This window comes from Rhinopithecus roxellana, chromosome 3, assembly GCF_007565055.1.
Source record: "Rhinopithecus roxellana isolate Shanxi Qingling chromosome 3, ASM756505v1, whole genome shotgun sequence".
NCBI lineage: Eukaryota > Metazoa > Chordata > Mammalia > Primates > Cercopithecidae > Rhinopithecus > Rhinopithecus roxellana.
In genome coordinates this window covers 113,550,238-113,567,649 of record NC_044551.1, presented here as the reverse complement: position 1 = coordinate 113,567,649, position 17,412 = coordinate 113,550,238, and the positions used below count along the sequence as shown (strand labels likewise).

General features: G+C 44.6%; 1 protein-coding gene across 3 annotated transcripts in view; it reads left to right on the top strand.

The window, feature by feature from the left end:
• Positions 1-17,412, top strand: part of DPYSL3 (dihydropyrimidinase like 3) — a 120,625-nt gene that overhangs the window by 42,368 nt on the left and 60,845 nt on the right. Inside the window, exon 1 of one of the 3 annotated variants that reach the window (XM_010383379.2) lies at positions 13,569-13,923. The exons of the other annotated variants lie outside the window; for them this stretch is intronic. Within the exon in view, the coding sequence (XP_010381681.1) occupies positions 13,885-13,923 (39 nt within the window). The 5' untranslated portion in view covers positions 13,569-13,884. Of the gene's footprint in view, positions 1-13,568; positions 13,924-17,412 lie in introns of those variants that run through there. 3 annotated transcript variants of the gene reach the window in all.

Genomic DNA, 17,412 nt, shown 5'->3' with positions numbered 1-17,412 from the left:
TCATAGGTGAGGCAAGTAAGGCTAAGGTTTTTCAGGTTGTTAATTCCAAAGTCAAATAATTTGAAACAAATTTGGAAAATCTGACAGCTTTCTCTATTTTAGTTTTTTGCCTCTTATGTTTATGTCTCCAGTGAAAAATTAGTGCCTGGCCCTTTAACGAAGTACTCTGCTTAAGGCCAGGTGAGCATTTAATATTGGACCCTCTGAGCTCAGAAATCTAGGGTGTCATTTGGGATCAGTGTGTACAGGTGGCCGAGTCAACAAAAAGTACTCATTGGTTGACGCTCCAGTTGCTAGAGGTGCCTGTTTCTCATCCCAGGGCTCCTTGGGTAAGTTGCTCAGTGCAGTCTGTGTCTAGACCCTCAGGCATGCGTCTCTGCCATCCCTGCTTTCCCCCCAAAAACAGGGAGCCAGAACTAATGAGGCCAATGGCCCTGGAGCATTTGCTATAGCTGAGTACAGGAAACAGGAGGGAAAAACACAGACAACACAGCCAAAGTTCCTTCCTGGAGATGGAGGGGAAGCCTGCAAAATACAAAGTGGGACTGCAGCCTCGCACTTAGGGCTTGGCTTGCTGTTCTGAGCCCCCATCCAGGAATGAGTTTCACATCCTTCTGAGAGTAAACTGTTGTGCTATTCAGGAAGTGATCTGAACTCAATCACATGTGCTTCCATTCACCCAAGGGTGAAATTGACTGCACTTAACTGAAGATTCAGCAGCTCTGGCGCATATTCTCAGACAGGCTTTTAACAGAGAGGGTGCAGGTAGTTCCGGGATTCAGTCTTGTGGTTTAGGGCTCAGTGCGGGTGGAGTGAGGGTGGGCTGGAAAGGAGGTAGTTCCCTGGAAATAACTAACTGCCATCTTAATTCTGAGCAGATATCAAAGACTCCTTCAGAATACAACAACCTTCACATTTGAGATACAGACTCCCTATTCTCCAATTCCTAAATAACTCAACAGTCTCCAAATTTCTGATGTCAGAAATTCAGATTACCATAAACCAGGCAGGGGCGTAAATAAATGGCAGCAAACCCCATATAAAGGAAGAGGAAGCAACAGACATTATGGCTGATTGGAGAATACATATTCTGTCAACAGGCAGCCAATATTTTACTCTAGCTAATGGGCACTGATGTGTGTCTGTAAGCCCAGAATTGCCAGGTCTCTTAATTTTCAAAGAAATATAAATGTGAGTGTGAAATCTATAAAATTTAAAACACTAGCTAAATAAAATATGTCTGTCCATGTACATATTTATTTAATATCAGTCTCACTGTCGCTGGCTGAGTATCCTGGGAAGCAGGTTCTGAGAAGAGGAATAGGATGAAGGAAGTTTATTTGGGAGTGTTCCTGGATCAACACTGTGGAAGGGAAGAGAAAAAGAAGGATCACAGAGAGGGACATGTTAAGCCGTGTTGCGGTCTTAACAAAGGCTTCAGCAGACCTTATACGACCTTATAGGCAGGCATGAAACTGGGAAACCCTTTAGAATTGTTCCCCTTTTTTGACTAGGAGGCCAGGCCTCTGTGTGCTCACATTCATCAACTATCGGGTCATATGCCCAGGGTTGGTGGTATACTTTAGACGGGGGCAATTTTCAGAAAAGGCTGACAGCTGAGTGTTGAAAGCACCCGGGGTAATAAATCCCTTAGTCTTAAAGAGGGACCGGGGGCCGCGAGTGGTGGCTCACCCCTGTAATCCCAGCACTTGGCGAGGCCAAGACGGGTAGATCACCTGAGGGCAGGGGCTGGAGACCATCCTGGCCAACATGGTGAAACCCAGTCTCTACTAAAAATACAAAAATTAGCCAGGCATGGTGGCAGGCATCTGTATTCCCAGCTACTTGGGAGGCTGAGGCAGGAGAATCGCTTGTACCCAGGAGATGGAGGTTGCAGTGAGCCAAGATTGTGCCATTGTACTCCAGCCTGGGCAACAGTGCAAGGTGCCGTCAAAAAAAAAAAAAAAAAAAAAAAAAAAAAAGACAGAGGGACCTGGGTAGAACACCAAGTGTCAATACAGACCACTCTTCACATAACTCAGATTCACTTCCTGATTGTTGTTGTTTTGTTATTTATTTATTTTTTTTGAGAGACAGGATCTCACTCTCTTGTCCAGGCTGGAGTGCAGTAGTGTGATCACAGCTCACTGCAGCCTTGACCTCCTGGGCTCAAGTAATCCTCCTATTTTAGCCTCCCAAGTAGCTGGAATTACAGGCATGTGCCACCTCATTCTGCTAATTTTTAAAACTTTCTGTAGAGAAAGGGTCTTGCTATGTTGGCTAGGCTGGTCCTGAACTCCTGGGCTCAAGCAATTCTCTCCCCTTGCCCTCCCAAAGAGCCAGGATTACAAACATGATCCACCACAGCTGGCTTCAGATTTCCTTGTTTGTATAGGTTCAGGGAGCAAAAACTTCTCTTGGGAGGTCTCAGGGCCTCTTTTTCCACAGGTGGTCTTAATTGTCCTTTACTGACCATTCTAGATGCTCCTCACTCTTAGCTAGTACATTCACTGGTCCAGATGGTTTGCCTGGTGTTGGGACATGGAAGGGGCAGAGCCCCTGGTCACCATGCCTTTCTCAGGCTCAAGTACCTTATGGCTGATGTACCTGTCTATACCATTAACAAGCTGGGCAAGGTAGTACTTATAAGAACCCACGTGGCTCACAAACGTGCTATACATACTCGTCCTTTCTTCTATTTTGTAACAGCAGCCTTACCTTCTCTTGATAATCAAGGTCCTACAAGGATGCTGACTCTCCTTGCCTGTTTACAGACTCTGGGCCCATGAGCCCAAAGTACACAGGTAGCAGCTGCAACTTAGAGTTCGGTAGGATTCTTGCTATGCCCCCTGGTGGAAACATTTCTCCTTCGGTGAAAGGGCGCTAAATAACCCAGAACTGCAGAAGTGGGAAGCATATATTTCCCAGTTGGGTCCCTGGGAGTGAAGGTAAAAGGGATCACTCCTGCTTCTTCCCCTTGGTTCTTGCATTCATGTATTCTTCCTTTTGGGACACAGCACCATATAAAGGGCATTGATGTAAAATGTCCAGTGCACCCTGGAGGATGGTGTCCTATCCTTGCACAGACTCTTCTCTGAACTGGCACTTCATTTGTCCCTTCAGTAGGCCATTCCTTCACACTCAGGATGGTAGCTTCTGGTTAAAATGGTATTTGATATAACTGTGGATCCTGTGGTCATACGGCCTTTCTTGTATCTCATTTGTTATTGAATGGGCCCATTGGTCTGATGTGATGTTTTGCAGGATCCTATGCCAGTTAATCAGACATTCCTTAAGCCCTAAAATAGTGGTGTTGACTGAGGCCCTAGCAGCAGCAAAGGCAAATCCGTGCCTAGAATATGTTCATTTCTGTAAAAATGAATCCCTGTGCCTTCTAGTATGAAAGGGGCCCTGTGTATTCAACTTGTTTCCAAGTGGCTGCATGTATCTTTACGGGATGGTGCCAGATTAGGAAGTGGGGTTGCTGTCTCTTGCTGGCATGACAGACATTTGACAGCACCAGTAGCTGAATCAGCTTTGGTCAGTTCCCTGCATTGCCTCTAGCCCTGTCACTGTGCCTACTGTAATCATGTGCCCATTGTGCCACACTGGGGCTGCTGATGGCAGAGCCTGGCAGATGTCACTTAACAGGGTCACTTTATGTACCTCACGGTTTAGTGCCTCTTCTGTGATGGATGCCCTCTGAGGGCGTTAACAATGCAATACATGTATCTTCACTCTTCATGCCCATTCCCGTAGGTCCACCCATCTGTCTCTACCCACGACCTTCTTTTCCTTGATCTTTTAGTCTTTCCCCTTCCAGGCCCCAGTCAATGCTCCCTAGGAGTCTATATATAATCTTAAGCAATATTTTTTTCTTTCCATATAAGGTAGATGGCTAGGCGCACTGTCTGAAGCCGTAGGAAAATATCTCCTCATTATTGTCTTTCGGCACCACTCCTGAATGGGGGCTGTCATGTGGCCATGGTCTATTTTCAGCTTGCTGTACTCACCAAGATGGCCTACCTGTAAACCAGGCTCAGATTTTTTTCTCCTCCATCAGCTGATCATAAGGGCCATGGGTATGTGCTAACAGAAAGGTACTGGAGCAAAAAGTAATGGATGGCGTGGGAGACTAGACCACCTGCTCAGGTAGCCTACCTATGCCCTCAGCATTTCTCATGGCCAATCCTGGATGCATCACTTCCATCTGCAATGAATTGCTGCTAGGCCCACCTGCTCTTATAACTTGTTGAACCTGACAGAACCTCATGCTGGGTATTTGTGGCTGCATGGTCACTTGACCCTGGTAAAGGCTTCTATCTTTACCAGGGTCCAGAGGACCTATTATTCAGATAGTGTGTAATTTTTCTGGTTCCAGAGTCCTAAGAGTCTAAATATGATTCTCTTATTGGTATTTGTATGACCTCCACATGGCATCTCTTCCCACGAATACCTCCAATACCATAGGAGTCATTGAATCATAGGGCCAAAGTGGTTGGGCTATTTACACTGCAGCCAGATCTGTTACAGAACAATTTCCTACTCCAGGTGCCACTCAAAACTGATAGCCTTCTGTGTATGTGGGCTGTAACACATTTTGGAATATGGAATATGTTGTCTCTAAAACCTGAAGAGACCTACCAGGCTTTGTGCTTCCTTCATTGCAGGAGGAGTTCCCTAATGCAATAATTTGTCCTTTACTCTGAAAGAAGTTGTGGCATGCCCAATCTGAGATAGCAGGCCCCTGAATCTTTGTAGATTTATCTTTATCTTCCATTCTTTAGACAGAGTTCATGTGCATTACCAAAGCCTTCAATGAACTTGTCATTTCTTACTCATCTAGTCAATTTTCATGATGTTATCAATAAAGTATACTACTGGGATGTTCTTTAAGATGTCCAGACAATCTAGATCTTTCAGATTATATTATGGAGGAGGAAAGGATAATTAACATAGCCTTAAGTCAAGATTGTTCATGTGTACTGCTTTTCTGTTCCAAGTGTGTGCAATCTGCTTTTGATCTTCTTTTCTGATGAAACAGCACTCATTTGCTAGGTCAGTGGTTATGTACAATGTACTTAAAGCCATTTGCTATAGAAAAATATACCAGCTTAGGTCTAGGCTCTTGATTGAGTCATGCTCTGGTATTTATCAGGCTTTTGTGGCATCCAGACTAGTGAATTAAATGGTGATATGATGGATACTAGCAGCCCTGCTTCCTTCGGGTCTTTAACTGTGCTGCTAACTTCTGTCGTTCCCTTAGGATAAAACAAAGTTTTTGATTTACTCTCTTATCTTTGGTGGGGTGGGGGTTCAGTTTCGGAGCTTTCTGCTTGGTCTTCCCTACTTGAGGGCTCTTACCCCAGAGACTAAGAAACCAAAGTGGAAGTTGTGCTAATATTGTCTATTCCAATTAATCAGTGGTGGTCTGTGAAAATGACCGCTACGTGGATCAGTGAACCCAAAAGGCCAAGTGTAAGCCAAACATAGACCAAGAGTCCACTCAGTACCTGGCCTTTACATGTCTCTACTCTAGCAGAGGAACTATGTTGGTACTTCGGCTCTGGGTATCAGTGTCAATTGGGAACCTGTATCTGCCAGTCTCCCTTCCCACTTTACAGTGGCATTAGTAGGTGGCCATAGTGAAGCAGCATCATTGTCTGGGGTGATACCTGAGATTCGTTGTCTCACGGCCACGGAAAATTAAGACATGGACGCTCAAAGAGTAAGGTTGAGAGTGGAAGTTTAATAGGCAAAAGAAAGAGAATAACTTTCTCTGCTGCAGACAGAGGGGTCCCAAATGGGTTTTCTGGGTCTATGGTGAAATGGAGGGGTTTTGTAGGTGAGCCTGAGGAGGCAGTGTCTGATTTACATAGGGCACAAAAGATCGGTTGGACCAGGTGTTCCATTTGCATAAGGCATGAAAACCTGGTTAGGACTAGATGTGCCATTGCAGAGGGCACGGGAAACTGGCCTCCCCGACCCTAACCATTTTTTAGGCAGATGGTTCTCTGCCTTGCTAGCGCCATGTGCTATGTTGCTTATTCCTTTACACATGGTAACAAAAGGGAAAATGGTGCCTCCATGTTGACCATGCCTGGCCCCCAGGTAGCCCTTTTCCCTTGGCACAGCTCCCAGCATTCACTCGTGCAAACTTCCAGGCTGCTTATCTATGTTTGCAACTTGATTTTCCAGACTGCTTTTGGTCGAAAAAAATAATTTCTTGGGCTACCTTTTGTTGGAAGGGAAGCCTTGATGAGGACTCTTTTACTCTACCTGCCTAAGTAATTTCTTTCTTTCTCCTGTATCAATAGGACCTCTTGTAGGAGGACTAGGCATCTACATTATGATTTTCCTATTGGTACTTGTGTGGGAGTCAAGATTACCTTAAACTTTAGGCATGGCGTTGCAGGCTCCTTCCTACTGATGAACTGGCTTCTCCTTCAATTAAAGGATTGCAAGCCTGAAAACTAGCTCAGATCCAGAATTTGGGCAAGGGATTATTACTTTTTAGTGAAGTGATTCCCCTCAGTCTCCTGATCATTTTTCTTTATTTTGATTACTATCTATATTAGTTTCCTATTTTTGCTGTAACAAATTACCACATACTTAGAGGTTTAGGACAGTACAGAGTTATTTTCTTACTGTTCTGGAAGTCAAAAATCTAAATTGTGTCTATGGGGCTAAATTCAAAGTGTTAGCAGGGCTGTCTACATTCCTTGGCTCATGACTGCATCTAACACCCCGGGTTGTCTAAACACAGACAGATACTGGTGTCTAGACACAGTGACTCTTGCTTTCTTTAACACAACTCCCTCTCTTTCTGAGTCTCCTGCCTCCCTCCTCCCTTTATCAGGATGCTTGTGATTACACTGGAACTGCCTGGATAATCTAGGATAATCTCCCCATGTCAAGATCTTTAACTTAATCACAAGATCCCTTTGTCATGTAAGGTGACATCTTCATAGTTCTGGGATTAAGACATGGACCTTTTGGGGGAATGGTACACATTAGACTTTCTTCTTTCCCAAACCCATGCACATATGTAGCTGAAAAACCTGGGATTCCTTGCTGAAAGGTAATTTACAGCAGCAACTTTGGAGAAAAAACTATTTTCTAAAATTTCTGAAGTTCAGATAAGTTCATCAGACCATAGTATCTCTCCCCATGATGCCTAAGGCAGAGCTGTCAAGATTTTTTTCCCCTCAATATGAATGTAACTTCACTTGTGTGTCTAACATGCTGGGCCAGAGATGAAGATCAGTATACAATAGCTTATCCTTTTCTCACAACCTCATCTTTTTTGTTTTTTTGTTTTTGAAACGGAGTCTCGCTGTGTCACCCATGATCTCGGCTCACTGCAAGCTCTGCCTCCTGGGTTCACACCATTCTCCTGCCTCAGCTTCCCAAGTAGCTGGGACCACAGGCGCCCACCACCATGCCTGGCTAATTTTTTGTAGTTTTAGGAGAGACTAGGTTTCACCGTGTTAGCCAGGATGGTCTTGATCTCCTGACCTCGTGATCCACCCGCCTTGGCCTCCCAAAGTCCTGGGATTAGAGGCGTGAGCCACCACGCCCGGCTTCTTGCACCCTTGTCTTGTAACTCTAGCCTGTGGCTTTGATATGAGTTGCCATCAGAGCTGATGGAGCAGGTCAGAATCCTTTAAACTCAATGACTACTGAAGAAAAGAATGAGAAATTCTATCTAGGGAGACATAGGATTGCATACCTTTGCTTACGCTAGTGTAAGCTTGATTTTGGAATCAGCCAGTGGGAATACTTTTCTGTGGCTGTAATTTTTTTTTTTTTTTTTTTTTTGGTTTATGTGTATCCAAGGTTAGTTTGTTTACCAGTTTATTTCTGTATTCAATATGTAGGCATCTAATAATAGCAGGTGAATCACCTCTTTGGTTTTCATTCTGTAACACTGGAATTACATGACTGAGATTTCCTTTGTTTAGATTGTAGGTAAAATTAATGGACCCAAATGCTTAACTGGCAGCATTAAGATTAAATGTTTATTTATGTAATATAAGAATAGCCTATATGTTTCACATAGGCTTAGTATATACATTTTCCCCTTCAAAACTCTTCTATATTTATTTTAGAACTTTTTTTTTTTTTGAATTTTTCAAATCAGGACCAAGGGGGAAATGTTTTCTCATATTAAGGTAGCAACACATAAATGTATTTTTAGAAAGTAAAAAATATTTTTAATAGTCAAAACTATGTAAATGTCTAGGTCCTTATTTTAAATGTTTTGGAGATTAAAGGACAGAATATTCTGGACTTTCTCCCCTGCCTGCTCAGTCAATCTCCCCCTTTTCCAATTGATTCTACTCTACTTCAAGCACTGGGGGTACAAAAGAGCTGGGGGTACAAAGATAAGACATAGTTCCTGGTATAAACAAATTTAGCAAAAAAAAAAAAAATATGCATTAAAAATAGTGGTGGGGTAGCTGCTATTTAATTAACTTGACTTACTTTGTGCAAAGAGCTTTATGAGAATAATCTTACTTAGTCTTCAGTGTGTTCACTGTCTTTTATTCCCCTGTACACTATGTTCTCCTTGCGCTCTTAAGCAGCTTAGATCCCTTGCTTCATCCTCAATTCCTTTGAGTTTTTCTCTCCCTTCTTAGCACTCATCTAAAAGAGCCCACATTCAATTCCACACCCTACCTGCTCCTTGCCTGCACATATGCTACTGTAAGTGGCTGGAGGAACATCCACAACCAGGCTTACTGGTCTCTCTTTAAATTTATGGCCACCATTTGAAGGGAATCTTTACAGCTGCTATTACAGGAAAGGGGTCTCAATCCAGACCCTAAGAGAGGGTTCATGGATCTTGTACAAGAAGGAATTCAGGGTGAGTCCATAGAGTAATGAAAGCAAATGTATTAAGAAAGCAAAGGAACAAAAGCATGGCTACTCCATAGACAGAGCTACCCCGAGGACTGCTGGTTGCCTGTTTCTATGATTCTGTCTTGATGATATGCTAAACAAGGGGTGGATTATTCATGCCTCCCCTTTTTACACCATATAGGGTAACTTCCAACATTGCCATGGCATTTGTAAACTGTCATGGCGCTGGTGGGAGTGTAGCAGTGAGGACGACCAGAGGTCACTCCCGTCGCCATCTTGGTTTTTTTGGGATTTAGCAAGCACCTTTATTGCAACCTATTTTATCAGGAAGGTCTTTATGACCTGTATCTTGTGCCGGCCTTCTGTCTCATCCTGTGCCTTAACCATCTGGGAATGCAGCCCAGTAGGTCTCAGGTCTCGGCCTCATTTTACACAGCTCCTATTCAAGATGGAGTTGCTCTCGTTAACACGCCTCTGACACTGCCAGATAATCATACCATATTTTCCTAGTTCCTTTACTGTCCTGGAAAATGATTTTCATATGAACTCCTCCTCCCTCTCCCAATACCTTCTTTCCTAGATGATCTTAGCTGATGGCAGAAAAAGTAGATGGAGTCAGAAGACAAATTCCATGAAGTCCTTCCAGGAAATATACCCAGCTACTGGACTCTGTGAGAAGATATTCTCCTCTTCAGTGACTGTGGAAGAACCAGTCTTGTTTCTAGCTAAGGGCAAGACCTCCACTCAAACAATAAATGTCACCTGAGTTGCCTATTCTAGAATCTTCATAGAGTCATTGACCTACTTCTCTCCTGCCTCTTAAAATTTCCTCTCCTGACTGAATCAGCCTCATTGGCATAAAACTAATCAGTGCCCACGTACCAATTCTACTCTATTGAGCCTTTCTTTGGCCCATATGTTGCCTTGAAATTTTTGGACTGTATCATATTAGCAAAGTGATTCTTCACCATCTTAATTCATCTGCTCTGAAATCTAGAATCAGGAAACTCTAAAAATGCATAGAGAAGCAAAAATAGACACTGTAAAATCTACATTGTAACTGCATGCCCTTTAGTTCCAGAAAAGTTCTTCTTCACCTATTTAATCTTTCTCCAGATGCAATTTTTAAAAATTCTTACATTCACTCACCTAATAATTATTGAGCAATTTCTATGGACAGGGCTCTATTTCAGGCACTCAGTGAATAAACAGACACATCTCATGCCCTCGAATAGCTTACATTCTGGTGATGGGGAGAATACCCAATAATAAAATTAATATGTAGTGGTAAAAAGTACTATGAAGATAAAGTAGGAAAGGGGGCTAGCAAGTGACAGGTGGTGTAATAAGGATATGTGTTATTATATGATAATAAGAATATAAAGTAAACTCCATGATATTTGGGACTTACTATTCACCTCCATTGCACTAACACCTAGAAAAATAATGGCACATAGTAAGCACAAGGTAAGTATAGTGTGAATATTTTGAGAATTAATGAATGAATGAGTGATGGTGAAGAAGAGAACCCAGTTAGGAGGTTACAATAATTCACGTGATAGCTAATGGTGGCTAAACACAGGAAGAAACTTCGCAAATAATAAGAGGAGACCATAGTGTGGATACATTTAAAAGACAGAACTGGCTGGGTGTGGTAGTTCATGCCTGTAATCCCAGCACTTTGGGAGGCTGAGGCTAGCAGATCACCCGAGGTCAGGAGTTCGAGACCAGCATGGCCAACACGGCGACACCCTGTCTCTACTAAAAGTACAAAAATTAGCCAGGCATGGTTGTGGGCACCTGTAATCTCAGCTACTCAGGAGGTTGAGGCAGGAGAATTGCTTGAACCTGGGAGGCAGAGGTTGCAGTGAGCCGAGATCACCCCATTGCACTCCAGCCTGGGCGACAAGAACGAGACTCTGTCTCACAAAAAATAAAAAAATAAAAATAATAAAAAAAAATAAAATAAAATCAATAGCATTTGCTGAAAGATTTTCTATGGAGAGTAGAGGCATGACTGAAGGAGAGAAATAAAGGATGGTGCCAAACTTTTGGCTTGAGCAACTGGAATGGAGTACCCATTGATTTAGGTGTGGAAATCTGTGGTGTGGCAGATGTGGTAGCCAAAGTTAAGTTTCTTTGGGACTGTAAATCAAGTCTCTATTTCTATGTCTTCACCTCCCTCTCTCACAGTTTCCTGAGATACCTAAAGCCAAGAACTGCTGTGTATCCAAGGAAAACCATTCAGAGTCATTCTACTGTGGAAAACATCCATACTGGTTCCATTCTTCTCTGTCTTGGCCAGACACAGAGGCATCCTGTGTTGATGGCTGCCTTTTTATAGCTAAGGAAGGCTTTTTCCTTCAAATTCGTCTTAGAGGCTTTATTTTGGTTCAAGAAAGTGAAAGATAATTGAAGGGGATGAAACAAGGAAAATAGTGTTTGTTGTACATGTCTGATGATGGCAACAGCTTGAATCAATTTGCTGTGTTCTTGTGTCTGGTTGGTCACAGCAGTCAGATCCAGAAGAACACACTGCAATTGCCATTCAACATGGCCTCTTGCATGCAAACCTGACCTCAAAAAAACTTAACCAAGTCTTGTTATTTGAAACACACACACACACACACACACACACACACACACACACAATCAAGTGATCAAAAATAAGGTATAAATGTATTTAGTAAAGAGTGTTCTGGATTATAATGATGGTAACAGAGGAGATAACTCAGATGTAAGAAAGGCAAAGAAACTTGTAAAATTAAAAAAAAAAAAAGGAGCAGTAGTGGTTTTTTTTTTTTTTTTTTTTTTTTTTTTTTAAGGATTGTAAATGTCCCCTACATATTTTTGCTTTTCTTGAGAAAAATGTGCAAGATCCTTTCCAGCAAGTTTGGGACAGTACAATCTATGGGAAAGATGCAGAGAGAGAGCTCTGCTGGTTTCCATAGTATGTAGTTAATTCTCCTTTTACTCTGTTCTAAATATAATCCTGCTCATTTGCATGCCAATCCCCAGAATGCTTTGTAATTTCACAACTCTTGGCTAGTGGTCTCAGCACTTATGCTTTAAGAACAAAGCAAAATGTTTAGGGCGTGCCTTTGGCCCAGTCTTTTTTTCTCCCCCTTGTGTTTTCCAAGAGTATAGGGAGGTGTTCTTTGCTTGGCGTTCATCCTCCTTTTCAGAGTATCACAGAAATAAAGTGGAGACTGCTGTGGACTTTTCTTGTGAAGACTGCATTCAGTCCAATTAACCATAAATAACCAGAAGCTTGGATTAACTCACTTGAGAGGGAATGTTTAAGGGGGGTTTTGTGTGTCCTTGGATTATGTGACCAGTCTGGTTCGTTTCGGGTTTATGGAAAGCCCAAGCTGGAGTATTCTGCATCCTCTTTCTGTGGATGCCTTATGTAGTTTCTTTATTGCAAGCACGCCTTCATTTTAATGACAAGATGTCTAGAATTGTCATCAGCGGGCTGCCTTATGGAAACGTGAATTCAAGATCCTCAACACAGCTTTAGTCATGCTTAGTGACATACAGGATTTCTATTTAATAGGACATTAAGATTGACAATTGGGGAGCGGTGGGAAACTTGTCTTAAAAGGGTTTTATAATAATTATTATTGTTATTTTGCATAGCAAGTCTTGTTTTTGTTCCTTAAATTTTATGTTTGGAATTATTTTTCTTGGAGTTAAGGAGCTCCCTCACCCCCAGCCACCACTCAGACCCCACCCACAGTGGCCTCTCCAAATATGTCTCCCTTTGACCGTTTGATTTCAGCAGGTAGCTAAAGGACAATATATTCCATCGCCGAAGGGCCATGGTTTTGCTTGTAATAACATATAAAAACCTTCATCTATCAGCCCTGTCTAAACTCTGGATTGTGAGCAGTGCACGTGGTTCATTACTGACGGGGAGCAATAGCAGTTCTACTCCGAATCCATGGCTGCACACAAGGAACGTGTCTGGGCTTCGGCCTTCCCACTCCACAGGTGTTTTCTACTTTTTACTCACAGAGCAGCATTCATGTTCTTTCTTTGATTCTGAGACTCAGGCAGTGGAGTTTCTTTAACAAGATACTACTTGGATATTTTTTAAATATAGGGAATGGTTGAGTCCACTGCTACCGTGCCCCTTGCAGCCTCTGAGAGCGAGTCACGGCTTTCCATTTTCTAATGTGTGTGTGTGTTCCGGGCCTGGGGACCCCAGCAGGCCCGCCAGGTTGTAGAGTCGGACCAGTCCCCAGCGTCTGAAGGGGCTGCGCCGCTGTTTACCACCCGGCGAGCAGCAGAGGCGGCGCCGAGCCCTCCTCTCGAACAAAGGCGCGGTCGCCGCATTCGACCCGCGCGATGGCGGAGGAGAGCGGGTGCCGGGAGGGAAGCCAGGAACCGTCTCCATTCTGAAACCAGGGCAGGGAAGGTGGGAGATAAGACAAGGGGCAGGCTGGCGGCGGCGGTGCCGGGAGCTCGGCCCGGCGGCCGGGAGGGCGTAGCTGATGCTCCCACCCCCGGGCCTCAGCCTTCGCTCCTGAAAAGCCCCTCGCGCCCCCTGGTGGTTGTGGAGCAGCCTGGCTCCACCGCACTCGCAAATCAGGAAAAAAAAAAAAAAAAAAAGAAGAAAAAGAAAAAGTGGGTGAGGCAGATGCAAAGAGGAAAATCAATAGGGATAAGAGAGAAGAGGGAGGAGTCGCAGATCAGCCATTCTTGTCTTACGGGGTCCCAGCTGGCACAGCAAAAGAAAAAAAAAAAAAAAAAAAAACCCGGGCGTGAACGCGGGTGGAGGAGGGTGTGCGTGGGGGGGGCGGGGGTGAAAGGGGGACCGGGGAGATTTACTATTGTCTCTGGCAGCCGCCGCGGGAGCCCGGGAGGGGGGCGGAGGCGGGCGGAGGCGGCGGCGCGGCCAGCGCACCATTCACTCCACCTGATCTCGGGGCGCTGTGCGTTGAGGATAGGCGCGGGCGAGCCGGAGCAGCAGAAGAAGGAGGGAGGGAGCCAGCCGCTGCAGCCACCGCCGCCACCATGTCCTACCAAGGCAAGAAGAACATCCCGCGGATCACGGTGAGTCCGGGCGGCCGCCGCTCCCTCCCTCCTCGCTCGCTCCCCTTGCCCGCTGCGCTGCGGGCGGGGTCGGCTCGGATCCCGCCGGCTTCACTGGCCCGGTCCCCGGGGAGGGACGGAGACCCGGGGTCCGGGTGGCGGAGCGCGGCGGTCAGTCCAGCCGGCGCCACACAGACTGAGCGACCCTGGGGTTTGGGGAAAACAAAACAAAGAGGAAACCCAAACAGTGGCGCGGAGAAGTTTGGATTATTTATTCTCCCTTCCCCTCGCAGGCAGGAGCGCGGGGCTCGCGGCTCTCCCAGGACCGCTGCTCCGCCTGGGGTGTCGGTTTGTGCCGCCCCAGGTTGAGGTGTGCTTTTTGTCTAAGGATCCTTTCGGCCGGACTGGGTTTGGAGAGATGACACCTTTCCCCAGGGGTACTTCGTAGCCCGACCGCGCCCCTCTCCCAGCTCCAGCCCCACGGCTCTGACCCCTGCGCCGCGAGGGTGGCAGGGTGTCTGGACCACCTGTCCTTGCGGTGTCCCCTTCATGCCCACGTTCACTCCGACTCATATTTCAATGTATCATTTATGGGATTGGACAGTTAACGTGGCTGCAGTGGGAATGATCAACTTTGTGTGTGTGTGTGTGTGTGTGTGTGTGTGTGTGCCTTCGATGCACTTTACATTTTTCATTTCTTTTCTCCCTCACATCAAAGAAAAGGCCGAGTTTTTAGAGCAGATTTTAGTTTGCTGTCGCGGGCGCACGCTGTGTGCATGCAGTGTTCAACCCATTGTGTGCAAGACCGAGACGCCGCGACCGGCGGGTGTCAAATGCGCTAGGGTGCGCCTAGGGCGGGGTGGAGAGGGGACGTGCCATTATCAGGTACAGAAACCGCGTCTTCACCGGCGTCCAGCAAGTCTGGGATTCCGTGGTGATGCGCTGCAACGATGCCCCCAAATAGTAGGCACATATGGAAGGCTGGGATGGGCATTTACAAAAATAGAATAAATAAAAACTAACGTTTTTTAGTTTAGCACGGAGCAGTGCGGTTGTGCTTTGTCTATAGTGAATTAGATGGTGTGTGTGTGTGTGCGCGCGCGTGTGTGTGTAGTGGGGGAACGGGTGGCTACTCCATCTTTGCAAGCTGAACAAAGGAAGTGATCAGCTGGCCCCTGGAAGGCTCTGCTGCCGCCCTAGGGCAGAGCTTTACCTGCTACAGTAGTTGATTTGCAGGGTCCGCCAGGTTTTGTTGTGGGCACGAGTCTGTTTGCACTTGTTCCCTTAGGCTTGGAACATCCTGTGCGTTTGCTATTGAGATGCAGAATCTTCCCCTCTGCAGGCAGGAAGAAGCCTCCGTTGCCCCTAGTACATTTTATTGTCAAATCGTTGAATTATTTATTTATTTTTTTGCCGCACCATACCTTTTTCATGCAACTGAGCTTCACTTCACACAAATGCACCCCACCCCTACCAGCTTCCCAGCTGGTGTTAGGGAAGAAAAACTCCCCAGGGAGAAGAGTTGAGGCCCGCAGGGATCCCTTTGCCTGGTGGAGGCTTTGGGTTTTATCGGATCCTCCTTTACCACTACCTGATGGCATTCACTTTCCGTTATTGAAGAAATATCATGGATCTTTTACAATGCACAGTATTATCTAGTGCCGACTGTCTTGTCTTTCCAAAGAACTGTGGAAGTTATCATCCAAAAAAAGAAAGAAAGAAAGAAAAGAGACAAAAAGAAAAAACTGATTGGGATAAAAGCTCAATTTTTACTTATTTCCCCAACTCAGGAGATTGAACCACAGCTCTCATGCTATTCTATGCTGGAGGTATGCCACATGTTTCTGCCACTTGCTTTAACATCTAGTGTATATTTGCTAGTTTTCCTGTTAGGGATAGGCAGAGAACCTATTTTTTTTTTCCTCCTAGACTGCAGTGGTTCTTCTTCTGGACTCAGCCTGTGACATGACATTGAGAGCCACACCCATTCTTCTAGGTATCATTTAAGCCACCTTTAAGGAAAGATAAAGAAATTCAGCCTTGACACCTTGCCTTAGGAGCTCCAGTAAATGTGATTGTGCCTTAATCTCAGGGTCAGATTTGTAGTGGATTCCCTTTTGTTTCTGTTTGAATGATCATCCCTGGGGTACATCCTTCATTTTCAGTGCGGCTTCCATCCTTTCTCTCTGTGTGTGGGGCGTGGTGCTGCATAGCAGCCTCTGCCTTGCAGCTGGGGCTGTATCTCCAGCAGCTGTAATAGGAGTAGACAGTGGTTGTGAATTTCTTCAAACCAGACTGCCTTGAATTCATTGTTAAAATCAAGGGGATGAAAAGGAAGGGCATGGCAGGAGGTGGATGTTGGTCTTTGGGAATAAGGAATCCATTTGTAAATTTTCTCATGCTTCGTGTTTGCATTTCCATGAACAAGGAATCTATTTTAGAATAAAATATTTATGTATGTTTGTGTGTCTATAGAAGATTATAGTTGTCTATATACTATGAAGGTTGAGGTACCTTTTCTAGATATAGTTATAAATATAACAATGTAGACATACATATTCATGTGCAGAAAATATGATTAAAGATCTAAGTATAACATATACTCCCTACCATCAATTCTAGTACATTTGAGAAATGGTAATGTTACGGAATTTGAATTGAATTTTCTATGCCCTCTCTATTCCTTTCTGTGAAGGCAGCCCCACCCAGTAGCTGAGGTGTCGCTGCAATCTGAGGACTGGTGGGGGCAGTCTTTATTGGCCTGGTACCCTTTGCCTTCCTAGGAACTACTTTCTACCAGTGTTTTGGGTCCAGAATAGGGTTGGTTGTTTTTGTTTTGTTTTGTTTTTTCCTCCTTCTACCTATTTTTATTGCCTTCCTGAGATTAAGGCATTATTACTATCCTTGTTTTATTGGTTTCCTGTGGGAGGGCTGGACATGAGGGGGAGATTTCTGTGTCCCTGTTGGAGTTGGCTGGGAGTAGCTACCTTTCTCCGGAGTAGCTCCCGGGACTTCAGATCTTCATTGTCCCTTCTCAGGTCGGCTATGTGGATTATCTGTTCTACCTCAACACAAGCCTTGCTTCTAATTTTCAGAGACTGGCAGTTTTGGGGATTCATCATATCACAGCAAGGGACCTTGTATCTTCACTGTCTCGCGATGGACCTGGTATACAGATACATAATGATTAGGCTTGGAACATCCTGTGCGTTTGCTACTGAGATGCAGAATCTTCCCCTCTGTAGTACATTTAGTGTCAAATCATTTATTTGACACTTAAATGGATGAATTGATTAAAAATTATTCCTAGTAATAGCCCATACATGTGCAGTGTTTATTTTGTGTCAGGTATTATGTTTTTTTATGCCTTACCTGCCTTGTTTCGTTGAATCCTTGACTCAATCAATACTGTCTGAGAGGGACTATAGTTACCCCTATTTTTTAAGTTAAAAAAATCTTAGAAAATAAAAAAATAATTTGCTCACGGTCAGAGATTTAGTAAGTGTTAGA